At 48.1% G+C, this 21,891-nt stretch overlaps 8 protein-coding genes across 8 annotated transcripts; 3 read left to right on the forward strand and 5 right to left on the reverse strand.

Moving 5' to 3' along the window:
• Positions 1–65: 65 nt before the first annotated feature.
• On the reverse strand, positions 66–1,169 carry N7519_002981 (glycoside hydrolase family 88/105 protein; the record flags this gene model as incomplete). The annotated part of the gene is made up of 1 exon (XM_057289759.1): positions 66–1,169. One exon carries the CDS (start codon positions 1,167–1,169, stop codon positions 66–68), a length of 1,104 nt encoding a protein of 367 aa, XP_057150961.1.
• Positions 1,170–1,788: 619 nt separating this feature from the next.
• N7519_002982 (uncharacterized protein) lies at positions 1,789–3,654 on the forward strand (the record flags this gene model as incomplete). The annotated part of the gene is given in 6 exon segments (XM_057289760.1): positions 1,789–1,927; positions 1,938–2,185; positions 2,247–2,524; positions 2,578–3,096; positions 3,150–3,361; positions 3,416–3,654. The coding sequence occupies 6 exon segments, from the start codon at positions 1,789–1,791 to the stop codon at positions 3,652–3,654; spliced, it is 1,635 nt and encodes a 544-aa protein (XP_057150962.1).
• A 1,223-nt stretch (positions 3,655–4,877) lies between these two features.
• On the forward strand, positions 4,878–6,078 carry N7519_002983 (putative endo-1,4-beta-glucanase; the record flags this gene model as incomplete). Its single annotated transcript, XM_057289761.1, has 5 exons — positions 4,878–5,064; positions 5,130–5,475; positions 5,529–5,703; positions 5,771–5,954; positions 6,026–6,078. The coding sequence occupies 5 exons, from the start codon at positions 4,878–4,880 to the stop codon at positions 6,076–6,078; spliced, it is 945 nt and encodes a 314-aa protein (XP_057150963.1).
• Positions 6,079–6,414: 336 nt separating this feature from the next.
• Positions 6,415–7,356, reverse strand: N7519_002984 (NPP1 family protein; the record flags this gene model as incomplete). The annotated part of the gene is made up of 4 exons (XM_057289762.1): positions 6,415–6,515; positions 6,575–6,901; positions 6,977–7,041; positions 7,106–7,356. 4 exons carry the CDS (start codon positions 7,354–7,356, stop codon positions 6,415–6,417), a joined length of 744 nt encoding a protein of 247 aa, XP_057150964.1.
• An 833-nt stretch (positions 7,357–8,189) lies between these two features.
• Positions 8,190–9,182, reverse strand: N7519_002985 (5'/3'-nucleotidase SurE; the record flags this gene model as incomplete). Its single annotated transcript, XM_057289763.1, has 3 exons — positions 8,190–8,810; positions 8,862–8,956; positions 9,011–9,182. The coding sequence occupies 3 exons, from the start codon at positions 9,180–9,182 to the stop codon at positions 8,190–8,192; spliced, it is 888 nt and encodes a 295-aa protein (XP_057150965.1).
• A 582-nt stretch (positions 9,183–9,764) lies between these two features.
• On the reverse strand, positions 9,765–14,524 carry N7519_002986 (putative ABC multidrug transporter; the record flags this gene model as incomplete). The annotated part of the gene is made up of 13 exons (XM_057289764.1): positions 9,765–9,863; positions 9,919–10,358; positions 10,415–10,574; positions 10,636–10,842; positions 10,898–11,208; positions 11,270–11,363; positions 11,413–11,588; positions 11,639–12,532; positions 12,586–12,985; positions 13,047–13,945; positions 14,002–14,164; positions 14,214–14,258; positions 14,321–14,524. The coding sequence occupies 13 exons, from the start codon at positions 14,522–14,524 to the stop codon at positions 9,765–9,767; spliced, it is 4,092 nt and encodes a 1,363-aa protein (XP_057150966.1).
• A 531-nt stretch (positions 14,525–15,055) lies between these two features.
• On the reverse strand, positions 15,056–17,392 carry N7519_002987 (Zn(II)2Cys6 transcription factor; the record flags this gene model as incomplete). Its single annotated transcript, XM_057289765.1, has 6 exons — positions 15,056–15,604; positions 15,654–15,760; positions 15,925–16,223; positions 16,276–16,439; positions 16,514–17,237; positions 17,295–17,392. 6 exons carry the CDS (start codon positions 17,390–17,392, stop codon positions 15,056–15,058), a joined length of 1,941 nt encoding a protein of 646 aa, XP_057150967.1.
• Positions 17,393–19,177: 1,785 nt separating this feature from the next.
• N7519_002988 (putative MFS transporter) lies at positions 19,178–20,940 on the forward strand (the record flags this gene model as incomplete). Its single annotated transcript, XM_057289766.1, is given in 5 exon segments — positions 19,178–19,430; positions 19,509–19,749; positions 19,798–20,429; positions 20,521–20,697; positions 20,711–20,940. 5 exon segments carry the CDS (start codon positions 19,178–19,180, stop codon positions 20,938–20,940), a joined length of 1,533 nt encoding a protein of 510 aa, XP_057150968.1.
• Positions 20,941–21,891: the final 951 nt, after the last annotated feature.

Here is a 21,891-nt window from a genome sequence, read left to right on the forward strand (position 1 = left end):
TGTACAGCTCTATGATTCGGTTGCCCACATTCCATTGCCATTTCAGTCATTAAGACATGCACTCCTCACAACAGACCCCGTAAGGCTTCGCCCAAAGCCATAATAGCCATAGCCTGGCCATAAGGCATCGAGGTCAATGGAATCTTCTTGTAAAAGTCAAGACAGTCACCCATTCCGGTGCCAAAGCTGGTATTCTGCAATTCTCCTTTCTCATCCACGTATCCCATCACCGCAGCGACGGCCTTTTCAGCAACGGGGCGGTACTGGGCACCGATGTAACGTTTCCGAACGGCCTTGAGGATACCGTAGGCAAATCCAGCGGTCGCAGAGGCTTCCAAGTACGAGTCGGGGTCGTCAAGGAGGGTGTGCCACGCGCCGGATGACGACTGGAGACGCTGAAGGGCCTCGCACTGAGCCTCGAGGGTATCTATCAGGTGAAGGCGAATCGGATCATTTGGCTGGAGGTCGAGCAACTCAATGATCTCGGGAATGACGATTGTGACCCAGCTGTTGCCACGAGCCCAGCGCGCATCTGCAAAGTTGTGTCCGCCATCCTCAAAGGTCCAGCCGTGGAACCAGAGACCAGTCTTTGTGTCGAAAAGATATTTGATGTGAGTAAGGAATTGCTTTTTCGCCTCTTCAATATATTCGGGTCGGTTCAGAAGTTTTCCGATCTTCGCGAGTGGCATAACAGTCATCATCAAAGTATCATCCCAGAGCTGCTGGTAGTTCTCTGTGAGATAAGTCATATGTTGCATGCCACCGTAGCGGGTGCGGGGGAGTTCGTGCATCGCCCACTCGGCCCATGCATCGAGCCACGGCAGGTAGGTGACATTGCCGGTCTTCTCATAAACGTAGGCGAGAGTCAAGAAAACGGCCATTGTGTTGATATTCTTGGTGGTGCCACCTTCCGCAAAACGTGCAGCAAACCAGTCCTCGATGATGCGCAATAATTTCTCATCGCCCGTCAGCTCGTAGTATTTCCACACGCCGTACAGTCCAATTCCGTGTGTCCACTCCCAACCCTGCCATGACTTGGTATCAATAATGCGCCCATCAGCAAGTGGCAGCAGGAATTTTCCTGTCTCATCTTTGATGTTGACCAGATTGTCAATTAGCAGGTTGACGGCATTGTGAATTTCGGGGCCCGTAGGCTTAGGGGACGACATTGTGTGATATTGGGAGACTGTTCTCTGTGTTTTTCGACGAATAAGATTTTCTACGACTTTTTTGTCCGGGAATCAAAATAATATGTTGAACCGGAAGCTCCTTTCATGACGAGACTTGGTGGGAGTTCTTCCACTAATGAGCTCATCAGTCAGACGCCACGATGCATCCCCGTGGGGGCCAAGCGCACCTCGGGTGAGAGAAGGCCGAGTCGCAAATCACAAAGATACACCGAAAGTGTATTTCTCCAGACCCACAGCAGTGAGCGAGGGACTTTTCGGCCATCGGGGTAGTAAATCCCCGGATTCCCCAGCCTGGGGAAAAGATTAGCGTGCTACCTCCTCCTTTGCCAAGAAAACCGGGGAAAGAAAGGAGACGGAGCTGACTGCTTGACTTGGTTTAACTCGATTTGGCTTCGGGTCAATATAGACCTGATTATTGGAAGCCCGCATGACTTGTTCAACCGGAAATTCACCTTACATGTGCTTAGGGCCTACTTGAGACCCTGCATCCTGACAAAAGCGTGGTCTTTTATAAGTCTGAGTGGAAATCCCGACTTTCTGTCACTTTTGTCCCCTGGTGAACTACCCTTTTTCACCTGACTTTTTTTTTCACTTTGCCATGGTTGACGGCAAAGACGACCCCCAGCAGGGGATTGAGACAGCCCCCGCTGAGGGCATCGAGGTGGTGCATAACCAGCACCGGAAAGTTGACATGGGAGAGTACGAGAACAAGCAAGACATCTCTCATGTCGAAAAAGGTTCTCTCAGAATCCGATGACCTCGTAAAGGATAACATGGATATCACCCGTGTGGATAAGGAAATTCAAGCATATGCCGCCCACAGTCAGGTGGATATCGACGAAGAGACCAACAAGCGCCTCAAACAATTGATTGACCGCCGTGTCCTTGTTATCATGATTTGCACATATTTCCTACAGGCTCTGGACAAGGGAACTATGTCGTTTTCGGCTATCATGGGGATCAAGGAAGACGCGAATCTGAATGATGGGCAAAAGGTATGCAGCACTTGTTGAGCTTTCTCCTCCATCAACATACTAAATCTATTCCTATTGATAGTACTCCTGGTTGACTACATGTATTTACATCGCTGTCCTCATCGTCGAATACCCCACAAATTGGATCATCCAAAGAGTCCCACTCGGCAAATACTTGGGCATCAACATCATCCTCTGGGGTATGATTCTGGCACTCCATGCAGCCTGCAAGAATTTTACTGGGTTGGTCATTGTTCGTACCCTCCTGGGTATCTTTGAGGCTTGCTGTCAGCCCATTTTTGTGACTCTTTCCTCGATGTGGTATAAACGTGAGGAACAAGCGGCCACGGTAACCTACTGGTATGTGGACCCTCGCCTACCAGAGAGATCATGTTAATCTGATGGTGAAATAGGTACATGATGAATGGTGCACAGCAAATTGTCGGCGGCCTATTGGCATATTGTTTTACCCTTATTGGAGGAGACAAGGTTCTCAAGTCTTGGCAAGCACTTTTCCTGGCATACGGATGTCTCTCTGTCCTCTGGGGAGTCTTCGTCATTTGGTGGATGCCTGACTCCCCTATGCGTGCGAAATGTTTCAGTGAGGATGACAAACGTCTTATGGTCGAACGTCTTCGTTCCAATCAGACAGGTATTCAAAACAGGACGTTTCATGCATACCAGATGTGGGAGGCTTTCCGGGATCCCCAGATGTATTGCTACTGTGCTGTTCAGATATTCACCACTCTCCCCACCAGTGGTCTAGGTGCATTCTTCGGTATCGTTGTCTCCGGCTTCAACTTTACCGTATTGCAAACTCAGCTGCTTGCTATGGTGCTGGGTGCTTATATCATTATTGTTCTGTTGTCATCCGCATGGCTGGTGAACAAGTTCAAACAGAACACTATCGTGATGTTGTGCTTCATCATCCCGTGCGTATTTCTCTTGTGTCGGTTTGCAGTGAGCCCAGACTGACACTTCGCAGGTCTTTCATCGGAACTATTGTCCTTATGACGGTCGAGAACACTACCTTGCCCACGAAGGTGGGACTTCTTATTAGTTACTACATCACCTTGTCATTCTGGTCGGCCCAAACTCTCACGTTATCTATGGTGTCACGCAATATTGCTGGTCAAACCAAGAAGTCCACCGTGGTAGCTGCAACATTCGTGTCATGGGCTGCTGGTAACGCAATTGGTAAGTATTCAAGGTTCCCTGTGGAGAAGCTCAGTTCCCAGCTAACAATAACAGGTCCTCAAGTGTTCCTTGACACAGATGCACCGCGGTACCACATCGCCTGGAGTGTTCATCTGGCTTGCTATGCCTGTATGGTTTCTGCTGTTGTCTACCTCCGCTTCCACCTCAAGCGCGAGAACTCCAAGAAGGACAAGCTATTGGCGGAAGGTCTCAGTGCCGCAGATCCAACCCTCATTCATGCGTTCGAGGATAAAACGGACCGGGAGAACTTGAACTTCCGCTACGTTTACTAGATAGCCAAGTCAGTTGCGTCGGTATGCGATCTGCTTGACGTTCACTTGTTATGCTTATCTGTCTTCAATTATATCCACAAATATTTGTTCTTCTCAAAAATTGCACTTTTCATATATGGATTGCCTAGTACCGCACATGTAACTATGAAAGATCTCAAATTGTCTTTTTTCCCCAGAATTTAATTTAGTTAAATATGTTGCTCAACGTAACTTACAGCTACGATATCTCATGTCCCATTAAATATAAAGCCAGCTACCTGTACCTGTACCTACCATCCAGACCCCCCACATTATTATATAGCTTAATTAAAAGCTTATAATTATCACGAATACCTGTCGAACTTGCCCATGTGAGAATCGCTTCGCTCGAGTTTGTCGATTGGAACCACGCAGCAGGAATGTGAAGCTCATAGCAACACTACTTTTTACTCTCAGCAAAGATTTATGCGGTACCTAGTAAGACTCTCACGGAGTGATTCCCCTCACTGTCGGTGGTCGCATCCGTCTTGGCGCTTGATTCATGACTGTTCAGATATTACTATCTTGCTCGTGAAGCTGTCTGGCATCGATGGTCTTTTACCCTTTCATTTTACTCAATCGCGAAGTTCAACCAAAGAGAACATTATATCAAAAATAAAAAGCTCAAATGCATAATTAATAACTGGTCTTCAACACCAATACCCGATCATGTTTCAACAGCGCATTTTCACGAATGGTGCCAAGGGCGCCTACCGACACATGAGATGGGCCAGTGTGTCAGGTTCTCTTCAAAAGGGTCACAACTCCATGCGCCTGACCCCTCATTGTGTTTTATAATTTCCTTCTTCTTGATGGATTTAGATCCTGAGCTATCTCGACACGGAGTCAGCGCGACCTCCGCTGGTGGCGTTGTGATTTCCCGTGAAACTACCCCGTGGCTTGTCGTTCTCCGTGCAGAATGATGCACTTACTTCTCCTAAACTTGCGTATAATGTATCCGATTGGTTTCATTCCTCGTAATCACAATTCACAATCTGAGGCGGTTGAGGAGTGTCGGCCAGCAAGCGAGACACTTGGAACTGTGTTATACTCCTCTCGATCAACTATAAATATGGCCGTTGCGAAGTTCCACTGCAGAGGACAAGAAACAGCTAAAGTCCGACTTTTACTACCCACTTCTCACCCAACATATCTATTTCTTTCGGATTAAGCCTGCCTAACCTGCTTCTGCGAATACAACCGCAATGTATAGCCTTCTCGGTCCTGCTCTGTTTGGGTCTCTCGTTGCGGCCCATGGTCACGTCACCAACATCGTTATTAACGGTGTCTCCTTTGACGGATGGGACATAAACAGTGACCCTTATGCGGAAACCCCTCCAGTCGTGGTGGCTTGGGGTACACCAAACACTGCCAATGGCTTCATTGCTCCGGGTATGTTATGTCATTGTTGTCCTGATTAACCAAAACCAATTCTCTTTCTAACTTTGTAAAACAAGATGCCTACGAAACTTCGGATATTATCTGCCACCTCGATGCTACTAATGCCAGGGGGCACGCGGTCGTAGCTGCCGGTGACCGAGTCTTCCTTCAGTGGACCCCGGATTGGCCAGTATCGCATCATGGCCCGATCGTTGATTACCTCGCTAGTTGTGGCGCGAGCGGCTGTGAAACTGTGGATAAAACCACCCTTGAGTTCTTCAAGATCGACGGTGTCGGACTGGTGGATGGAACAACTGTCCCTGGCTTTTGGGCCGATGATCAGCTCATAGCCCAGGACTCGGGATGGATGGTCGAGATTCCTTCTAGTATCGCACCCGGGCATTATGTCTTGAGACATGAAATGTACGCAGATGTTTCTGATTCCTCGGCAGAATTGCGCTAACCTTGCTGTGAAGGATTGCACTCCATGGTGCAGGCACTGAGGGTGGAACCCAGAACTATCCCCAGTGCTTCAACCTACAAATCACCGGCTCAGGGTCAGACAAACCGTCAGGTGTCTTGGGCACTGATCTATACCGTCCAACTGATCCTGGCATCCTTGTGAACATTTACACATCTCTGTCAACATATGTAAGTGATTAGTCGATGCTGGGGGTCGCCCATGTTCCTGTCCACTCGATTGCTAATATCACTTCAGATTGTCCCGGGACCAACTCTTTACAGTGGTGCTGTCTCAATCACTCAAACCACTTCGGCAATTACTGCTTCTGGCACGCCAGTGACAGGGACAGGTGGTGCTACCGGCGACAGCACTACAACCACAACCTCCAAGGCCTCCACCACGACACTAGTGACTACCACCAACGCTGCCACCACTACCAGTAAGGCCACCACAACCACCGCCCCCGGTGGAGGGAGCAACCCAGACTCCATACGGACAGTGTGGAGGAAGCGGTTGGACAGGAGCAACTGCATGTGCGTCGCCAGCAGCCTGTTCTTCGTTGAACCCATGGTATTCTCAGTGTGTTCCAACTGCCGCTTGAATGAATCTATCCAACGTGCCATTTCATTGCGCCGAGGCCTCGGTGGAGTGATACATGTATATAGAGTTCGGAGCGGAGGAGCGGACTATATATATAAGTTGGTCGCTAGTTCTAGTCACGTATATGGTCTTCATCCAATTCTACGGCAATTGATTGTTGTCACCATTGCAAACACAACTAGAAATTTAGTGCATACGTAATCTATTCCATAAGTTAACTAAATATATACTAAGTACGCGACTTCGTAACGACTACTTCTTGAACTCATGCCTCCAGTGGGTCTTTCCTGACCTCGAGCTCAGAATGTCGCCTTTGCCAGGTTGGCAGCAAAATCGGCATCTTTGAAGGGCACATTCCCTGATCCAAAGTCCGTTGTGTCCAAAGCATTTTGCACGACAGCTGAACGTTCCAGGTCAGATTGCGCTTCCAGACATTAGGGGTAGATCTAGGTAACTTACTGGACATTGACTCCCAGGCAACCAACGGCTGTGTGCCGCCCACGGCAGTAGTCAGGCCGAGAGAATGGTTAACCGGCCAAACAGATTCGTACTTGATCAGAGCTGAAGTGCCATCAAGGGTATAGCCGTTTGTGCTGCAATTCCATTCACCGTGTGCCGATGGACAAACGGCCAGGATGTTCGAGGCAGAGGTACTTGTGCTGTCGGAGAGCCAGATAATAACCCCTTCCCAATCGTGGCGATGACCGAGTTCAGTCGAAGGGGAATCCTTGGGGAAATACCAGGAATACATCAGGGCATAGTGGCCACCCGAAGTAGCGGATCTCACTGTGAATCGCAAAACGGAAACCCGTTAGTCAATATATCCCGGGCTATTTAAGGGATACTTCTGAAGAAACTCACCATATATTTGTCCTGTGCTCTTACTGCATTCACCACTCGAGCTCCCTGTTGGGTTGAGACCCTCGCTATATCACAGATATCAGATTCGAAGGTCTAGAAATCCTTAAAAGAAGTAATTTTCCCACTCACTTGGTGTTTCCGGCTGCATCCACGCCCGGGAAAGGCACGCATCCATTGACGACCTTTAGCTTTGGCTGGTAGGCCAAATAGAGGTCGCCGACGGCACCGGACGGAACTGTTTGGGGCAGTCCGACAATTTCGTCGTTGCCAACTGTTCCTCGACGTACTAGATTAACCGGGCTAGCCGCCACAGGCAGCGCAGTAAGAGCAGTCAGTGCAGCAATAAGTCGAGGAATCATATTGAAATGGAAAGCAGGCATAGTGAGCTATGGACAAACGGTCTTTCTTCGGAATATTTATATTGTACGGAGTACTTCGTACAAGGACAACATCGTATGCATTCCATTTGATCGGCATGGCTACATTGTCGCCTTGTCGCTAGGCCGTCTTCCTTCGGGGAGTTTGGTCCGATACTAACGGTCTTCAGTCCCGATGAAGTATAGTGGATGATAGCAGAGTCCATCGTGGAACTTTAAATTTGCGCAGAAAAGCGAATCACTGGGGCCTGTCGATCCCACGGGTCAAAAGCAATCTAATCGGTTTCTCCGATGATAATATGTCTTAGTCCACCAGTTGAGGCATTTCTCCGCTCAAGCCTGCTGTCTATCCTCAATTGAAGCTAGTGTGGATTTTAATATATTTCACATGCGATCCGGCTACTCCGTAAAAACTTAGGATATCGCAATACCTTTGGCTTCTCCGTCAGGAAAAAAAAAGAAAGAAAAAAGAAATCTCTTCCTTGCAATTAATTAATTCTCTTCAGCTAAAAGCCTCTTTAGGGAGCTTAAACAATTTACTCATTAAGACATAAATATTTCTGGCTCTTATCAGTGGCTATCGACAAGCAATGAAATAAAATAAAAACGTGTTAAGATATAGAATATAGCGCATTTAGCACGGTGTTTTAGGGTGGCCAGCTCATATATGAAAAACGTTATACGATATACCGTAGCAGATTTTATATGCACCCCTTGCAGGGATCTAATACTCTCTCGCACAACACGCCATGGCTAAATATAACACGTGGTGGATCATCAGGAACGGGATCTGCGTGGTTCTTCACACCGGCGCTTTTCTACACCAATCATACCAATCATGGAAGACAAGTCAACAAATTACCCAGCTTCTTCAAAACAACCCCCTGCATCTCAGCGTCGGCATCCTTCTTCTCGGATGCAATCCCAACCGAGACACTTGCATAGCAACCAGACGCTAGCGAGACTTCCAATTCGCTTGGCAATCTCGAATCACCGCAGGTAGTCACATCATCATCAGTAATCAATGGAACTGCCACGTGGATGCGGGAGAGGACGAAAGAGAAATCGGCCGGACTTGCGCATTCGTCCGTAACCTTTCCGAAATTGACGTTCAGGAAAATGTCATCCGGTAGGTATGGCTTGCCAGAAGCAATAACCTGGTTTGTCAGGTTGGTAGCCAAATCGGCATAGACCTCGCTGTAGGCAGGGCGCGGGCTATCCCATGAGGTCGGGGAGCCACTAGCACTGGAGAAGGCAAGAGCGGGAATTCCATTCTGTGCAGCATAGGTGGCGGCGCCCACGGTTCCGGAGAAGTAATTGACGATGTCAATATTGCTGCCAACATTTGGACCTGTGACGGCCAAGTCTGGAGCACCGTTGAAGAATTTCGGGCCGCTCGTCTCAATGCCGTATTTGATTGCGGTCACTGGGTAGCTATTGACATAACCAAGTCGGGGCTATTTACACGATCAGGCTGTCGTTCCGGTGGTAGCGGGAAAAATACTGACCTCCGAAGAATTAAATCCCACAGCCGGACTGCCAGATGGGCAGCTGTTGAACTGGCATGGCTCAGTCAAGACCGTCGGCTCTTCGTCCTTTGAGCCTGTAGTGCGGCGTCAATAAAAGAGCGGAATGTAGAGGAAGGCATAACACATACCCTTGCCACTCTGGTTTTCGGCGGGTGCAGATACCACAACTGAGTGGTCTGCCGCTTGTAGAGACTCGAAGAAAGCACGGATGTTCGCTTCCGCCCAGCCATCATCATTGGATGAGATGATGTTGACCGCACTAGCGGCCAGAGGGAAGAGCGCAACAATGTCAAACCGCATATTGAAGACGTCTAGAGGGGTTGATACAGTGTAGAATCAGAGGCTGCTTGGGAACCTTTTTATATTTCTGCCCTTGGTCTTTCTGTACAGCACGTGGGTGTCGATCTCCCTGGCTGTTGGTGAACTCGGACGTACCGCGGGATCCGCAATGTTAACGGCTCGGCTCAAACCCCACGAACAGAAATCGAAGTGGTAGATCATCTCCGGTGTCACTTTTAGCTCCTAGGCATCGGGGATTTTATAGATTATTGTATTACTTCTGCACATTTCCAAGAGATGCGATGGTTTAATATAGATTAAGTACCATCCAGATATGAGTATAGAAACCATCATGTGGTTAACAGACTGGATAGGAGGCTATGGAAGCGAGAAAGTCAAAAAAAAAAAAAATAGATCTATCTAATGAGGCCCTGGACGAACACAGTGACCCATGGCTGTTAATAAAGATGTAGTAAATGCGGAGGGAAACGATCCAGGAAAAGAAGCGATGAAATAGGGCCTATTGCAGAAGTTGAAAGCAATATATGAATGATGCCGGTGTCAGCTTCACTAAGGCCCTAAACTCAGCTCGGTGGCAATCGTTCATTCGGAACGGGCGCTCTTCGTCTTCTTGCTCCTGAGCTTCATCATGAGGAACACCAAGGAGTACGATGAGATACAGAACAGGGCAGTGATACCCGTCTAAAAACAATCAGTTAGCATCGAAATCTCCATATCAAACCAGAGATATACTCACATCTCTCCACGAATAGTATTTCTCTTGAAGATTAAACGTTTTCGCGTAATCAGAACCTTGAGAATACGGACAGAATGAACATGTCCCAGTCGAGTTCCCATCAGCTAGGTAGCCACTCTGCGTGGCGAGGAAATCGGCCATGTATTGGCCGCAGGTCTGACCAGACGGTGCGGTGAACTGCACAAATTCCGATGGTTCACACTTGACCTTGACATCCCAGATTATCTCGCCAAACAGCCCACCAACCAAGTAGTTGAAGGGGTCCAGGTAGTAAATCCAGTATCGCCAAAATGGCTGCATTTGGGAATATGGAACTACCACACCGCAAAAACTGACCAAGCCGGCACCGATCAAGACGGGGTTCATCACAGCCGCAAAATACTCATTCGGTGCATATGCTGCAATTGCCTGGCCAATTGACGTGTACAGGAGCTCATAGACTGTCCTGGTGTTAGATACTCGAATCAATCATTCCTGGACACTTGGTGTGACTTACAAATCATCTGAAGATAGACATGTCCGGAAACACTGGCCTCCACCGGAAGTCCTGCTGTGAAGTACCAACATGCAAAGTATAGTGTGGCGCAAATAATGAGGTATGGAATCTCCGTCAGAGTCTGCGCTCCAATAAATGCGCTCCAGTGATAGGTTTTGGACTATATGGAAACTAGGCTTAGCGATACTTGTATACCAGTAGGGTCCCACTAGGGTACTGACCTTTTTCTCTCTGGTCTCAAAGATATCACGGCTATGTAGGAAGAACGGCTGCATTTGGTTGATACAGCCGGGGGCGACGAAGATGAAGTTGAAAATCGCGAAAAGTCTCAATTGAAGTGAAAAAGTGCCGTTTCCGATCTTCCAGAAGGTGAATCCACTGAAAAGGGCGGCGAAAATATGGAGAAAGATTTTGTTCCACATGTAATCCTAGGCGAACATTAGCTTTTGCAAATTTATTTCGTGTATTATCGTAGCGACGTACTGGTGAGCGCCAGATATGAATACTGAGGCGCTTAGAAACCGTCTTGAATTGGAACCAGTGCGAGGTCGCAAAGTCAGCAGTGTCTTCAACATAGTTGGAGTTATCTTTGCTGGATTCGTTCAGTGCATCAAGTTGGGAGAGTGCTTGCTTGCGCTCTTCTGACTGGTTCCAGATTTCGACCCAATCCTTTTGCTCTGTAGTACCACCTCCTTGAACGACATCAATGATATGCTCTGCTGGGTTGGCATCCGGAGGGCACGGTGCTCCGTTCCGATTGAAGTAGTCCAAGATCTTAGTTGAGTCCTTGCCAGCTGTGATCACAAATCAGTTATTAGGTGTTTGTTGTTGCCTGCCTCAAGATTAAAAACTCACTTTCTCCGAAATATGTCATTTTTCCGCCCTTGGCTAGCAAGAGAAGACCGTCAAATGCGTCAAATAGGACCGCAGATGGTTGATGAATTGTACACTAACACATTAGTACGACGCAAATATATTGTGATATATTGAGAACTTACCAACACGGCTTGGCCGCCATCGACCAGTTTGCGAAGGAAACGCACAATGTTAAATGCACTTTGCCCATCAAGGCCGGAGGTAGGTTCATCCAAAAACAGCAATGTGGGCTTCGCAACAAGCTCAACGCCCAGGGTCACGCGTTTGCGCTGTTCGATGCTGAGCCCAGCTCCAGGCACTGTGAGTTATTAGTATAGCTGTCCACTGTCATCAAAACATCAAGCATACCTCCAATAAGTGCTTCGCTGATATCACGCAACTCCAAAAGGTCGATTATATGTTCGACATAGGCGATCTTTTCTTCGTGTGGAACCGTCGATGGCTGGCGAAGAACTGCCGAAAATTCCAATGCCTCCTTGACGGTGGCTGTCTCGAGGTGTACATCCATCTGTTCACAGTAACCAGTAGTTCGCTGGAAGCTGATTCCAACTGGGCGGCCATCAATCATAACCGATCCATAGATCTCCCCGCTATCCTTGCGCTGAGCAAGCACATCCAGCAATGTTGTTTTTCCGGCCCCAGAAGCTCCCATAAGGGCAACCAGGTTTCCCGGTTGGACAAATCCAAATACCTTGTTCAGAAGCTGTTTCTTCTCACCGTGGAAAGGTACATGGTAGTCAAGGTCTTTCCATGTAAAGGTCGATTGCTTGACCGAGCCCAAAAGTGGGCCAACGTCTGCCTGCTTCGGGGACTGTATCTTCTCGCCTTCGTCCTTTCTACGGGTTTTCTCGCTCCCTCGCTTGTAAAGCAGAACAGATGATCCACTTTGACTGTTCCGGAGTTCAAGGCCGAGGGAAGTCAGAAAGATGAAGAAAACCCAAAGTCCAATGAGAATACCAAAGCTCCTCCAGATGTGATGGGGTGAATAGCTGTATTGCTCCTGAATGTATTTTGCCCCATCAATAATACCATCATCGTCACTTCCAAGGACTGAACACCCACGGTGGACAGACGCTGAGCTGGAGTATCCGGCGCCATATGGCAGATAGTCGGGTTCTATGCAGGTTAATTTGCGTCCAACAAACTCATTGGCCATCAGTGCCTCGAATGCATACGATCCCGGATTGAGGTAGAAGATCCAACGGAACCACACATGCATCTTTTTAAATGGGATAAGATATCCTACAACTTGTCAATTTGGAATTCTGCGTATCAACGCTATAGTCAATACTCACCTCCATAGACAAAGAATACGGTGGACAGCAAGCCGGATATTTTGGATGCATTTCCAAACTGTTTGCATACAGCTCCAACAGAGCGGAATAGTTGTGCGAAACACAATGTCTGCGCAATAATGATGATCCAAAAGGTGAAGAACTTTCCTGCGTCCATTTGAAGAGCAGCCATGAAGTAAAGGATGAGCGAGAAGCATGTCACCTGAAACATCACAACTGGGACATCAGTTATAGCGTTAGCAATGGCAAAAGCAGTAGGACGGTAGAACCCGAATCGCTTCTGACGAGAAAGAATTGGCCGGCCCATGAAGGATGCAGTTGTCTCGGACAGACTCTCAAGGAGGAAATATAACACCGGGAAAAAGCAAACACCAGGGCGTAAGAATATGGAGCTTGAATCCTTGTAGTTTAACTGGTCAGCTTGGTTTCCAATGGTCTCGGGTCAAGGGCCTTTTAATTACCTCTCGCAAGTTATAGAACAAACTTCCACAGACGAGGGCCTGGATTAAGGCTGACCCAACCTTCACAAATAGCGAGAGCTTATCACCCCAGATAACTTGAAACTGACGGAGAGCACAAGCGGCAATCTGGTCCCAGAGATTCGCTGTATAAACACTGCTTTTCCGAGGAATATGCTGTTTGCGCTTCTCGCTGGTTACTGCCAGCTCGAGGTCTTCAGCTTCGTAGCTCAGCTTCTCAGGGTCCACGATAGAGCTCAGTTGATCTTTGCAGATTGAGCTGTTTTGATAGCAGATTTCAAAGTCCTCGGGTGTATTGGGCACCTTCTCTTCCCAGCCGGGTCTGATTGTGCGTTCGGTAACGACAGTGACTGAAGTAAGGAAGTCTGCAATATTGGCACCCTTGGGGCAGATGAATCCAAGATCTTCGAAGTATTTCCTTGCGATTCGACGAGGGCCGTAGTAAGTGACACGACCTTCAGCCAGAACAAGGACCTTGTCGAACTGGTCATAAATACCGTTGCCGGCTTGGTATGTAGTGGTAATGATTGTCTTGTCGTTTCGATCCGCTTCCCGTCTGAGCATTCGAGCAAATTCTACCGCTGATTTCGAGTCCAGTCCCCGAGTGGGATTGTCCCACATTTGGACTGGACTTTGCCCAGCCAGGACCTCAGCAAGGGAAACGCGCTTACGTTCACCTCCGGACACGCCTCGGATGTACTCGTTTCCTACCAAATTCTTCTTCGTGTGTCCGATTCCAAGTGACCCCAGAATCTCATCGCGATGGTTCTGCACGAAGTCGTTGCGGTTTCTCAGATGCTCTGGGCGCTCGTTGGGAACCTTGTTTCGAAGGGCAAATTTCATCGTACGGTTGACGGTAAGTGTTGGGAAGTGAACGTCGTCTGATATTAGTGCAGTTAGTATTAAGGTCAATAGATCCCAAGTTAGGATTGCATGCCTTCGTTGTTGAACATGATCTGCTGACGGAACTTTTTGGCAGCCTTGTGATCCATGCTTCCGTAGTTGGTTTTGCCAGTGACTTCATCGAAACTATCCCGATCATTGGAGAGGACTCGAAGAAGGGAAGTGCATCCCGATCCTGGGCGTCCTAGCACAAGAAGCTATATAGGTTAGTTACCACTTTACTGTTCTCAGGTTCTGAAAGCATACCATTTCCCCGGGCTTGACTTGACCAGCAACATCCTTGAGGATCGTCTAGAAATTAAGTCAGCATATGATAACCTTCGAACTGCGTGTTAATGGTTGAATATGCCCACCCTTTTTGGGCGGTTGCCACGCTTCAGCAGTGCTCCGATCTGTCGCGGGTCCACCTCTGACCATAAAGTGCTTCCCAAAGCAGCATCTGGTGCCGTGACTCGGACATTTAGATCGCGGAAGGTGACTGTCAGTCGTTTACGGATCTGGTCGTCGCCGTGTTCCAAATCGACCGGGGTTGTTGTGCCGGACGATGGAGTCTCCATGACGGAGGTGTATGTTCCTGAAATGAAAAGAACGGCTGCTGGCAATGGTACCAATTAAAGTGAGATTAGAGAAAAATAACATGATGTTGAGGCGTGGAAGAACTCTTATATTGTGGATTTCATTATCGCATCTATGTTTTAAATCCATATTGCCGGGAGTGGGTCGTGGTTATCAGATCATATCACGTATTTATCGGTGTGGCGGAATTTATAAACAGGGGATATGCCTTCAGGCACATGAAATAACTGCAAAAACCATCGTGTTAGCGAGGATATCACTGGTGTGAGTTGCTCGGAAATATATGTACGGATATATAAGTGACCCACTCGGCCCGGAACGGCCGTTTATTCGTTGGGTTTCTATTTCTGCACCTTCCAGAGCTTCGATTAGATCCACCCTTCGGATATAGCCTTGAAGATCTGCACCGATTAAGCAAGTCCGTAGATGACCGGGGCCTGATGGAGACCAAATGGATACAGTATGAAGAAATTTTATTCTAGGTTATGGTATTTCCTGGTGCAAGGCTCCCATCAAAGCGCGGCAGCATCATTCGACTGATAAACCGAAAAGAAGGCGTCCAGGTCCATGGTAGAGAAATCGAAATCCCAGCCCATGTCAGACTGGGTGAAATCAAGCAGGTCTTCCCCGGAGCCAACAGAGCCTCCGGTCTCCGAGTTTCCAGGCTTTTCTAACTGTGGGAGATTCCAAGGAGACGTCAGTATACCAGGTGGCATTCCTAGTGACGGGTTCTGAGAAATTGCAGGGTTGTTGAGCAGCGATCGATGCCTGCGGTCGGGGGTAAGGCCTTGTTGTATGGCTGTCCCTTCTGGGGGCACAATGCTACCCCCAGTTGTTGCTAATCCAGGTACCCATTCGTACGATGGATTAATATTGTGAAGCACAGTCTGTATGGCTGAGATTGAGCTTGCGATCGGGTCCCCTGCTCGCATGGTTGACAAGGTTTGCAATGATGCATAAACCCATGGCAGATAAACAGGCGCGACATCCGGGTTGTGAATGAACTCGTAAATGAGAGTAAAAACAGAATTGCCGAAAAAGAAACCATGGTATCGCAATTCCTACAACGCTGTTAGTGGAAGTTTCTGTAGAAACATTTGGTCCATTTACCAGAACAAGATTGTTGACTCTTGAAGCTTCACATAAGTGATGCAGTGTTTTTTTGGGCGGCAGTGATGGCATGATTGCAGGCTTCGTTGAGCCAAGAAGGCGTTTCTCTAGGGCGATTGGTGACATTGGCGCTGGACTGGTTGGGTGCGATATTCCTCTCGCGCTGCCAATGACCGCGAAATATCACGAACGGGCGAAATGTAAGAAGTAGGGTATGATAGTATACTAGCTTTGGTCAGTGGAGTAGACAATATTTCAACTGTTGACTTACGGGTAATGAAGATTATTTGCCGAACGCCAAGGGATCCCGCCTGGATGTGATCATCAAGCCCAAGACCTAAAGCTTGTTGTAGATGTGGCTCATAGCCACGGATATCATCCGCAATGGATCGAGCGACTCTCCACATGTGCAGAAGAGACTCATGCCGCTGGCCATATATCTCATTAACAGACCGACTCATGCTTTTGCAAAGCTGAACCAACAATCGAATAAATGGATCCTGCGCGTACTCGATTGCGACATCTTTAAGGGAAAGGGAGCTAGGACGTCCCACATGGAAGCAGAACCAGCTATATGAAGTTAGTGAGTTCACCATATATCGGACCGAAAGGGGTGATGTACGTTTCGAATATGTAAAGAGACCAGAAGGTTACCCGTCGTTCTTCGATGTTTTCCGGGGTTTGATCAACATTATTGGGCACATCCTTATGCAGACCTGCTGATAAGGCTTTGCGACAAGCAGAACCCAGATGCAAGAACACTGAGTTGGGCCGAGCTTGTTCGTTCTGGTAATTGGCGTAAAGCCTATGTTAGTCTGGTAGCAAGATAGAAGGACAAGGTAGGGACTTATCATGAGAACTGAGATTTGAATAGTCTGAAGGTTCACCACGTCATCAAATGCTGTCAACGAAGCCTTGACGCGCTCGAACAGCACATCACCCCAGGCGAAATGTTCCGTGCCAAGTGCCGCGGTAGCCATGGCAAGAAGAACGATCGCTCTGGTGAGAGCATCTAAATGTTCTGTGGGCGAGGAACTATACAGTCGATTCAGACATTGCTCATAATGCATCTTGGGGCGATATGGCATCAAATGGTAAAAGCTAGAGAGAAATCGCGATAGAAAGAGCTTAGCCAGGTCGTACGGCAGGAACATCGAAGACAACTCCCCTGTTCCGAGGGACTTGATACTCTCATGAATGTCTGGGGTTCCAAAAAAAATGCGACGAAAGCTAAACAAGTCCAAGCCAGCCCCAGCTTCCTCGACCCCGCCAGATGGTTCAGGGTGAGATGTAGGATTGGAGATGAGATCTCGGTAGATATGCTGCATGAGCGAGAAATGAGAGGTGGGGCCATAGTATAGCTGCATCTGACATGATGGCGATGCCATATGTGTTGCAGATACACTATTTGGGAAGTCATTCATAACGGAGGCTGTGTGCTGCCCCGATGGCGGGACTCCAGTTGAGGAGGCTTGACGAGGTGAATTCCTCTCGCCGGCTTCTTCATACTCATATTTCTTCCGCCGATGGCGAATATAGTCTCTGTATATACAGGGTGTATTGCGCAATTGGCAAGTTTTGCACCTGCTATTATATTAGCCTGATGTATTCACTATTCGAACATAGATTGAAAGATCTCACGGGGTCAGGCCATTGCATTTGATTTTACGTTTGCGGCATTCCTGGCATGCGCGAGGGATTCGCCAACCGGGTTGGGCTTTATCCGACGCCTCAGACATGGATAATATGTATGCAAGTCTCACAGAACTCCTGTCAGTGCAGTTCATCCGTTTAATCCGAAAAGATCATCCGTCTATATCCGAGTCACGTGGTGGTTTGTCATCACAGCCCTGGACTCAGGAGGGCTCGGGCCAACCTCGGAAAGTGTTATGACAGGCATTGCCTAGTTTGTCAGGCTTCACATGTCCACAGGTTTGTTAGCGAGTACATTAGCCAGTCTCTCACAGATAGAGAATCCAACATTCTTCTCTCCCTTTTCCCTCTGGCCTTTGCCAGATCAGAAAGTCCCCACGGGCGTTGTCTGATCTGGAAGGCGGTATCGAGGTTGTCGAAACAACCTTGGAAGACATAGCCAATATTCTTCCAGAACACAACCACCTATTCTTAGTCAAGATTCTTGAAGGTTGCCGGCGTAGTCTACGGGCTCGTACTTATTTTCTTTGGCAATAATAGTGGCTGACGTGGGGAATCGAGGTACTCGGTGCACTAAGTCTTACGCTTCACACCTAGCTCTCCCGTAGGGAATTAGGTCGACGATTTCGCTCGAACCGACAATACATGTTAAGCCTCTTCATTTTTCTACTTTCACCCAGTAAAGAACTATTTCGATATAGGTTCACATATCGAATTCTTACATACCCTGCAACTTCCGAGTTAGGATAGGGATGCCCGAATAAGACCTAGGATAGAGCCTAAATCTAGGATAATCCGAGCCAGGACAACCCGAGCCAGGATAACCCGAGCTAGGATAACCCGAGCTAGGATAACCCGACCTAAGATAAATCTGGTCAAATTTCGAAATGGTATCGAGAATCACATAACGGAACTGAAAGGCGGTCGGGTTGACTATAAAAGACACCTACCTAGGTACCTACCTACATGGAGGTAATACTCTTCCTAAAGACAAAAGGTTAATCACCTATCCTTACGTACATACATATCTAACAAATCAATATTCTTGGTCTGCGGACCCATCTTTATTTCCTTAACAATATCTTATATATTCCACGTCTTCAAAACGTGCAAGAATCCCGTACTCTGTATGTACACTCTTACTCTTGAGAAAAACATCAAATCATCCGACTAGAGCAGCTTCGGACCAGCTTCGGGATAATTTCCGATCCGACGACCTATCAGCGCGATGCTCCAAGCCATGTTTCTTGGAAGACTTGGCATCTTGGAGAATCACAACTCCTCACACATTCCGGGGTTATGGTTGGTCACCATGACGCCTGAGAGATAGTCGGATGAGGCAGTCGGCATTTCCTGTAGACTGTACCTAGGCTAGCTACCTTGTAATTCATTCGGAGATCCCCACAAAACCAATGATATAGTCCGGGGTGGATTGATCCACAAGTCTGGGGAAATCTCTAAATCCTTGGAGTCTCAAGTGCCATTGCCTCTAGACTTAGAGGTCTGACACCTCGGCCTGTTAGAAACTATTATGATTGGACCTCCATAATAATACTTGCTTCTCCCACTGTCAGTTCCGGCTACTCAGGCAGCATTCCTGACTATTTGCCGTGTCAGACTGAGTACCCTTGCCTTGGCAACGGCAAATTGAGCTTGCAGCTGCTGAAAAAGCCGAACGTCACTATGGGACTGAATTCGATCCCCCACAACCCCAGATTCAACCGTTTTTCTTTTGATCGGGCTTCTGATTGAGCTATAAAATACCCGGTCACCCCCTATGCTCCCGAGGTCTCCCTTGATCCCTGTTATCCGAAACCTGCTGACCGCCCCCTTATCTCTTCCAAGATAAATCCGCTGTCCGATACTCTAACATGACAGACACCGAGAGAGGCAGCACGCCCATCGGTGATGAAAAGGTCATGGCAGACCATAAAGAGCATATGATGGGGGAAGTCGCCCATGGCGCAGCAGAAAGAGGCCAACTTGCGACAGATGAACATGGCCAGCCCCTGGTAGAATTTGACAAGGCCGCCGAGTCACGATTGCGACTCAAGATTGATTTGTGTATTATCCCACCTGTTGCATTGATGTATCTCTTTTGTTTCATCGATCGAGCCAATGTTGGTGTGTGACTAGCCCCTCTTATCTTTTTTTTCCCCTTCAATTCAAATGCTAACGAATTTCTTTTCTTTCCTGGAATAGGCAACGCTAAACTGGCTGGCTTCGACAAGGACCTTGGACTCGAAGGCTACGATTACAACGCCGTGCTCTCGATCTTCTTTATCGCATACATTGTCTTCGAAATCCCCAGCAATCTCATGTGCAAATGGGTCGGGCCTGGATGGTGGCTTCCGGGCATCACATTGGGATTTGGTATCTGTTCAGTCGCCACGGCTTTTGTTAATGATATACATAGCGCATCTGGTGTCCGCTTCCTTTTGGGGTATGTGTCCTGGATTCTGGAAACTCGACAGTGCTGACAACTGTCTAGCGTGTTCGAGGCAGGAGTGCTGCCTGGAATTGCGTACTACCTTTCACGTTGGTATCGACAAAATGAACTTGTCTTCCGCCTGTCATTGTATGTCGTCATGGCTCCTCTCGCTGGAGCGTTCGGTGGCCTTCTAGCCTCGGGTATCCTTATGCTCGATCATTTTGGTTCTCTTCGCACCTGGCGTATGATCTTCGCTATTGAAGGCATTGTCACGATCGGAATTGGTGTCCTCGGATTCTTCACGTTGACCGACCGACCTGCCACAGCCAAGTGGCTCTCCCAGGAAGAGAAGGATCTAGCCGTTGCCCGGGTCAAATCCGAACGTGTTGGCGCGACAGAGGTCCTCGACAAGCTTGATGTAGCCAAGACACTACGTGGTATCTTCAGCCCAGTAACACTAGTAACCGGTGTCATCTTCATGTTGAACAATATTACTGTTCAGGGTCTTGGATTCTTTGCGCCAACCATTGTCAAAACCATCTACCCCAATGCCTCTGTCGTGTCTCAGCAGCTGCACACAGTACCTCCTTATGTTGTCGGCGCATTTTTCACTTTGCTATTTCCCTACCTCAGCTGGCGATTCAATCATCGCCTCATATTCTTCGTGCTCAGCCCGCCGCTAATGGTGACTGGTAAGTCTCAACTCCTGGGGAAACCTCCTATAATATAAGGATGGGAGCGTGCAACTGATCTCAGGCTAATCATTTATGGGGATTTATATAGGTTATATCATGTTCCTGGCTAGCGAAGACAGTATGGTACGATATGGGGCCACCTTTATTATTGCCTGTGGGGCCTTTGCCTTTGGCTCCCTCTGTACTGCCCACGCATCGGCAAATGTGATCTCCGACACCGCGAGATCTTCGGCTATTGGAACTACGGTGATGTTCGGCAATGTTGGTGGGCTCATCAGCACCTGGTCATTCTTACCTTTTGATGGGCCCAACTACCCCTATTGGTAATGGGCTGAACTTGGCAACTTCAAGCACCACTCTCCTTCTTGGGGCTGGTCTATGGGCCTATATTACATGGGATAACCGGCGCCGTGCGCGCATCGATGTCCACAGCGCCTTGGCGGGACTTTCCCAGCAACAGATTCAGGACATGGACTGGCGCAACCCTGGGTTCCGCTGGCGACCATAGTCGTGCTATATAGCTCCACCAATCACTTTCGTCCTGTATCTTATTTTCCGATGTCATAGATTGACAACTCCGCACGCTAGCCTTGGTCTCGAACATTCAATTGATTAATATTACCTTAGAAAACTCCGATTCTCGGGCAAAGGCATAGGTCATCTTAGAACTTCATTTGCTTTACGGAGTAACGCGCATAGAAGTCTGAGATAAACCGCTCTTTTGATGTCATTTCGTACCCAGTATGGTTTTTCTCAATTACCACACTACATAGTCCCTTAAAAAGGAAGGGACTTTGCGATGTGCTCCTGATTCCAAGTGATGCGCCCTGCAAGGAGCAAGACGATATTGCGATAATAACAAACGCCGAAGAACGGACCAAATCTTCTCGAGCTGAACCATCCATCCTTCCTAAGATCGGGGGTTAGCAAAGTTTAATATTCAAGCATGCCGTCAGGAAACTGTAGAACCCGAATATATGCCTGAAATGACGAGAATCTCGGCAAACGGTCTTCTCCGTGAAAACGCGAAATGGAGTTTTGGATCGGCTCATCAAAGCGCACCCCACGCCAAGTAGCGGTGCGTCTTCCCTTCCCAGACCGGAGAGTTTGTGGGTTGTCAACCAATCAATGGTCTCACATCTGTCATGGATGGGGTTTTTCTCCAGTTTTTCGCCCCCGCGATAGAAGAGGCTAACATCTCCCCTGGTGGACCTCTTGATTCCCTACAAGCCACGTACGGCACACACACACATTTTCAATTCGGACGTTGTCCGAAACTCACTTTCAAGGTTTGGTGGAGGAAATGATACTCTTGGCAGTTCAGGTACTCCAATACTACTGAGTGGAAAGTCACAATCTGAGAATGAAGATGCAATGAGAACAAAAGAAAAGTGAGCTACAACCCTGCAGTCCTCAAGTGAAGCGTATTTGATTCCAAATTGCGACCACGTGGTCTGGG

Source organism: Penicillium mononematosum (genome assembly GCF_028829835.1).
Source record: "Penicillium mononematosum strain IBT 11891 chromosome Unknown utg000002l:1.0-8112719.0:1.0-8118358.0, whole genome shotgun sequence".
NCBI classification, from domain to species: Eukaryota; Fungi; Ascomycota; class Eurotiomycetes; order Eurotiales; family Aspergillaceae; genus Penicillium; species Penicillium mononematosum.